This window comes from Vidua macroura, chromosome 4 (genome assembly GCF_024509145.1).
Source record: "Vidua macroura isolate BioBank_ID:100142 chromosome 4, ASM2450914v1, whole genome shotgun sequence".
Classification (NCBI taxonomy): Eukaryota; Metazoa; Chordata; class Aves; order Passeriformes; family Viduidae; genus Vidua; species Vidua macroura.
Genome location: NC_071574.1, coordinates 61,900,533 through 61,907,353, shown reverse-complemented (window position 1 = coordinate 61,907,353; position 6,821 = coordinate 61,900,533). Strand labels below are relative to the sequence as shown.

Sequence of the window (6,821 nt, the reverse complement as noted above, 5' to 3'; positions counted from 1 at the left end):
TTGCAAAGATTCCCAGCTCCATCAACAGCAGATCAGCCTAGAGGAAACACCCCAACTAACTTAGCACTCAAATCACGATGTGCAGTAAAAATAATCACTTCTTGCACAGATTTAGATGAAAACTTTTGTCAGATGAAAATGCTGAAATTAGTGTTGGGAAGCTGCATTTTTACAGAAACTGCTTCATGGAGCTGCCAGTGGGCAGATACGTATCCACTTTTCTTCCATACTCATGTACTTTTTAAAGGAAGGCTATAAGGAGTGTTTCTATGTTCCCGTTCTGCTTCAAAATTTGAAGTTCAAACTTAGTTAGAGGGGAGGAAAACACAAGTTTTCTCAGTGCTTAACACTTCCCCTCAAGGGGAAGGTGACTCTCATCTTTTCCACATCAGGCTATGATTTATAAGAGGAACTGCAGGATGTGAATGATTTTTTTCCCTAGAGTAAAAGGTAATTAAAGCTTTTGAGTAATAATATGAAAATAAATGAACCATCCTAATGCATATAAACAGTGATGTGATTTGGTGTTTGGTTTCCAGGCATCCTATTTGCACGCAACACTTGCTTGAACGTAGGTGCCAGAAGCAGGTATGTTATCTCCTTACAAGTTGTCAAATTGCACCTAATTTTTGCTGCATGGATAATTATATATTTCTAACTCAATGGCATAGTTATTGGTTTTCCTTCATATCCATCTGCTGTTCAAACAATTGCAGCTGTGAAGCTGAGGTTGGAATGCAGCTTCTTTCAACCTCCTTCAGTTGTTACTGGATGTGAGCCTTACCCTTAGAGGCTGCAGTGGGTTTCAAAAGTACTGAAAAGGTATTTACTATCTGGAAACTTCCTTTGCTTTTTCCAGTGAAATAGAGAAGCCAGAAGGCAGACAAGCAGCTCACTGTAATATAAGAAAGCACTACACTAGCCCAATGGTAATACAGAATGGTTTGGGCTGGAAGAGACTGTCAACCCCCCTGCCAATGCACATGGACACCTTCCACTAGACCAGATTTCTCAGAGCCCTACCCAGCCTGGCCTCAAACACCTCTGGACAACATTCTTATTACCCTGTGTTACAAAAAAATTGCAACAAATTTCCAATTAATAACAGCTATTTTATGGCACTTAAAAGATCCAGTAGTTCACGTGTTAATTCCTACAGATCTACCATTTTTTTCCTCTGGGAGAACAAGGCAAAACTCTGCATTCTTGCCTCTTGCAAGATGCTGTTAGTCATTACAGAGTGGGCTCTTAAGTTATTCAGAATTTCTATATGTGTTGTTTTTCTGTGCTTATGGAAGAATGTACCAGTTTAGAGAACAAGCAGTACTTTTTCATGTTACATTGAAGATGAAATTCAAATGAATATTTTTTCTAAATTCTTTATATTCTAAATGCTAAAGCTGAACGTCACAGAACAGCCGAACCTAACAGAACAGCTGAACCTAATTTAGAATTGTCAATAGCCATGTAATATCCTCCTCCTCTTTCATTAATTAATACTAATTCAAAAGACTGAATTACCAGCCTAGAGAAAGGGCACCTGCCTTTGGAACTGTTTATAATTAATCATATATTGAAAAATTAGTAAGAAAATAATAAATGTGGGAATAATTGAATAATTAACAACAGCTGCCAGATTCTGTGCCTCTCCAACCTAGAAGAGGACCGGTTTGGAACACAGAGCTGTAGCAGGAGTGGAACAAAATTATTTTGTGCTCTGTTTGCTTGCAAGGTGCAAAGTAAATAGAGGCACTCTTTGCAAAAACACCTTATTAAATTCCAGCAATTTTGTGATTGTCAGCTAAGATACACTTTAGAAAGGAAAGATTTATTTGGTGAAGGTTTCAGAACACTGAACACTACATCAACAAGATCTATCAAGTTACCATTAATGTATCCTCTTTTTCCCTAATAATTTAAAAGCAGCAAGGAGAAACACTTGGGAACTAGCATTAAAAGGCATTATTTAAAGGTCTTGAAGTAAAATTTGCTTCCTCTGTCCCTTGTGGCTGCACTGAAGAACAGAAAACATATGGAAAATGATCTTCAATGTGCTACTGTGCAAAACTTCCTACCTGTGCTGGAAGGAGGCACTTGACAAATTCAAGTATCCCCATCAATCCATCACTACAGAGCACCTGGGTTATTTTTCCTAGCATCTAGCTAATTCAGAGTTTGGCTTTGGGTTTTTTTTTTTTCTTCATGTAAGTGCATAAAGGGTGATTATTTAACTTTGAATCTGACCAATATTGAGTATTTTTGAAGGCACTCTCCCCCTCTGAGGAACCAGAGATTTTTAGCTAATAATTCGTAACAGTTATATGCCAATATCCTCTAACAACTTCCACAAAAAAGGCTGAAATACAAGTTTCAGAGTTGTTACTATGATACAGATGGGAACTGAGGTACCAAGATTAAGCCTTTTGTCTTTAAAAAGCAACTCATTCCAAAGAAATCAAGTACTCTCCCTCCTCTTGCAAAATTTCCCACATCTGACTTGAATCACTTTTTCATTTTTAAGACATGTAACAATTCGTTCAAAATGCACCACAGTAAGTTACTAAGTTGACATCCATACAAAGGGAAAAAGCTAAAAGGAGAAATTTTAACATTAGTTCTAAATCCCAAGACTATTGCCTTTTTTTTTTCCTTCTGACAAACATATGAATAGAAGTTTCACAATGGCGTATGTAAGGGAAAAAAGTTAAAAAACTTAAAATCTTTTGTGCTTGTATTTCAGAGCCAGGAAGAATGTTTGGGTATCTAAAAAGAGCCTATAGATGTTCTAAGAAAAGGAGGAGAAAGGCATAAGTTTGGCTTATTTCCAGCCAAAATGGGCCTAGGTAAGGGAAGCTGTCAATACTTGCATTTACTTGCTATCTTATTCCATTTTTTTTTTCTCCAGGTGGAAACAGAGCAGTTTTCAAAGCTAGAAGCACCCTGAAGATATGGTTTTACATCATAGATTTTCTGATGGGCTGAAGCATGACTGTGGGGCTTTGGATGGTGGGGGCTTCTGCCGTGGGCACTGGGTAGCACACCTGGAGGTGCCTTTGGCATCCTCCCTCCCAGCTTCAGCTCTGGGTAATGCTCAAGAGGGTGCTCATAGCTAGCAAGCAGCCATTGCCTCATTGTCCCAGAAGTTTCCCCTTCTCTATCAGGTTTTCATTGCTAACCCTTCTCTCTGGTCCTGGTGATGACTGACACACAAAGGCAAAAAGAAATCTAAAGCAGGCTCAGTGGAGGAGTCAGGGAAAAGGCAAGATGTATCTGTGACGTGCAGCCACAGTGTCCAGAAAGGGTCCAAAGTCACAACAAAAGCAGGGGGAAGCACTACTTGTAGACTGCACAGCTACAAAAACTTCACCTGGCACACCAGATTTTACTGTTGACTTCAAAACCGTCATGTGCAACTTCAAGTATCTCACATCACAATAATTTAAACATTCTAAATCTTTTCAGTGGAACTGAATTTTTCAGTGGAAGCTGCTATCAGCACAACACAAACAACTGGTCACAATGTCAGAGCATAATGAACAAAAGTTTGTACTTCATGTTTATTTGCAAAATACAAGTAATTAAACAAATATTCTATTTCCATTTCCACTACAGACTTTTAGGTACAATTTCAGTTGCTGTGGCTTGTCTATTACTGGTACCATCTCAATACAGCCTTGGTATTTGCCTTTCACACACCAGCATGGACTATACCTTAGTGTAACCAATCAGAACAAATAGCAAATTTCATACACAATATTTAATGCTAGGTAGAAGACTGGGGACTTTGTAAAACCTTGCTGGGGTGTGAAATGTTGTGCCCTTTCAAAAAACAGTGGTCACTACCTTCTGGACAAATAGTGAAACAGTGATTGCTGTACGCAAATATCACCACCAGGTACTGACACTAAGATCACTTTTTTCTAGAAAATACCAAATAAATACAAGCAATAAATGCAACAAAAGCTATTGTCAGCTACCTATTCTAAACCATACCTGTGAAAATACAAATGGGCACATTGTGAATACTTAAAAGAGTAAAGTGCTTTTAACATTGAGCAAGTGAATGCATCTAGTGTTGTACCACAGGCAATATATCCATTTTGGACAAAACAGTCTCCATGCAATTAGTCAGCAGTGATCCCCTGCATTCATTTATAATATTAAACTACTATATATTACTTCAGTCATAAAGGGTTTAAGGTCAGGATTCGGTGTGTACACTTGCAAAACTCAACCAGTGCTCTGTATTAGCACATTGTTTGAGCATTGCTACAGCAAGGTAGATTTTTGTTGGGATTTTTTTTTCCTCTTAAGAAGCCAAACCTTTGGTAGTGTAAATGCAGTGGACACTGAAAATACCACTGAACCAATATGAGAGAACATTATGCAGCTGACAGGAATGGGAAGAAGAAAAAATCAAAAGCAAATTTAATGGCTTTATGCACTGTGCTCCTCCAGTCCTGCTCTATTTTCACGTGCCTCCCTGCAGGTAAGAGTTTAGACATGCAATTCAAGCAAGTGATTGCTTTCAGTTCAAAGACAGGCCATTTACTGCCAAGACGACCCTCCAGAATTGTGCTGAATTCAATTATACTCCCTTGCCTCAAGTTCAGCAACACTTTTTTAAACTCATTGCTTGCCTTCAGCACAATATCTTTGGTTATATCATCCTCCTCTATAGGCTTGCTTCCATTTTTGTTACTGAAAGGCATGCCCACAGTTATTTCAAATTTGTACCGATCAAACATTTTCATATGGCATTTATGCTTTGTCAAAAACTTCAGACGACACAATTCTTCCTCTTCCAGTGTAACATTTTTGGGATCACAAAGAGGGTAGGTTTCACCATACAAGCATCTCATCCAATCACCAATAAAAAACGGAAGCATATTTATTGCAGATTCTGCACTATTGTCGATTTCTGTCACGCGCACGTATTTGAACCGCCCGGTCCACGTCACTCGGTGTCCTTCCAGGTGACTGCACAAAATCTGAGTACGTGCCATGTTAGTCTCCTTCCAGGCCCGGGGTCCACAGAGGAAACCATACTGATTCCACGTCAGGGTGGAGTTGTAAACTTTCATGCCTTCAGATCGATACACATAGAACCAACAGAACAGCACTACAGCTGTAATCCACACCAGAATGAGTTTCACAATTGAGCTTCGAGTGAGCGATTTCACCACTTCAACTATGGAAAAGTTAACCTTTGTCCACCATCGAAAGAGCAAAGGAACAGCACACAAAACCAGGGTCACTACAATTTTCATGAGCTCCAAAGACAAAAACCACTTAATGAAGTGGACAAGACACATGAGTGCAATGCCTACAGCCAGCACTGGGAGTGCAAAGAGGAACAGGAAGTAACCAATGGATGCACGAACGAGCCCAATGCCAGAGGACTCCTGCAGAATGACCACAGAGAGTTCACACCACATAAAGCACACCAGGTATGGGACCAGGTAGCAGTAGGTGCCTTTAAAATTCCGTAGTTGAGCCATTCTAAAGAAAAGATAGAACAAGTACAAAAACAGAAGGCATGGGATGCTTACATTGATCACAAAGAAATGGCCTACAGGAACTGTAAAGAAGGTTTTACCTAAGAATTTCAAGTAGCCAAAATTTCCAGGTAATACCTGCAATAGGGATAAGCAACCTGCAGCTGCCTCAGTCATTAATGCCCTTCGCGTGTAAGGTTCTGCACACGTGCTTAAACTCATGTAACTTGTCACTGTGAAGAAAACTGAGACAGTAGCTAACTCTGAGCATGGTATACAGTCTTTGCTTGCTATAGGGAAGGAAAAAATGACAAAGAATACTGACAGTAAAAAATAAATGTACGGCTCTAAGTGATTCCATCCAAAGTTCACCTCAGCTTGCTCAACATCCAGGTTTGGCTCAAAACGAAGCAGTAAGTCAGTCAAAGCACGGAAGTTTTCCCAAGCCTTACTGTCCTGAAAAACTTTCAGTGTGCAAATCACCATAGAAATGAAGGACAAATAGAATATGACTAATGGAATAATAAAGGCAAAAAAATCAATTGTCAGATTACTGATGATGAAGAAAAAGATGAGAGCATTGATATGGTGTGTTGGAACAATGGTAGACAGCCAATGCATTCCTGCCTTTGATGCAATATCTATAAGGTATTCTTTAATTTCCATAATGGCATGAAGTGGATATTTTACAACCTGGAAAAAGAGAAAGAAGCATTTTATTAACAAGCAGTTTTGTATCTTTACAGTTTTGTATCACAAACATTCCTAGCTGAAGCAGTAGCAGCCAGTTGTCTAACCTCAGCTAACATTAAAAGATTTATATTTCAGATCAATGTTGCCAATAAAATAAGATTACTGTGTCTGAGATTATTAGCTCCATTTTTATTAACTCTGTCAGACGAAGCTCAGAGACAATTTTGATTTCAGGCAAGATGTATTTCATTACCTTTGACACATATAATTAAATGGCTTCCTAGTCAAATATTCCGCTCTGCTAACTTCATACTGAAGATAAACTACACGGCTACAGCCTTGCACTATCTTAAGTCATTACTTGAGCTGCGAGTACTGGACTTCAAAGCATGTAACTGTCACATTCTGCAAGGATTATGCTATACATTCTATGCAGATACACTGCAGGAAGTAGTGCCTATGATTCATATACACATACAGAAGTCTTTACAGCTGCGGTTTTATCTTTAAACAATCCTTGCTAAGCATCTAGGGATGCAGCTGTCAAAATCTGCTTTGGAAGCAGCAGCAGTGTGTTAAATTCAATTACTACACATCTACAGAATCTTTTAACTCCACAACAGTAACTGT

General features: G+C 38.9%; 1 protein-coding gene across 3 annotated transcripts in view; it reads right to left on the bottom strand.

Annotated features, from left to right (window-relative positions):
* Positions 1-3,522: 3,522 nt before the first annotated feature.
* Positions 3,523-6,821, bottom strand: part of WFS1 (wolframin ER transmembrane glycoprotein) — a 32,609-nt gene continuing 29,310 nt past the window's right edge. For all 3 annotated transcript variants that reach the window (XM_053976061.1, XM_053976063.1, XM_053976062.1), the window contains exon 8: positions 3,523-6,191. In XM_053976061.1, the coding sequence (XP_053832036.1) occupies positions 4,383-6,191 (1,809 nt within the window). In that variant the 3' untranslated portion in view covers positions 3,523-4,382. The remainder of the gene's footprint in view (positions 6,192-6,821) is intronic.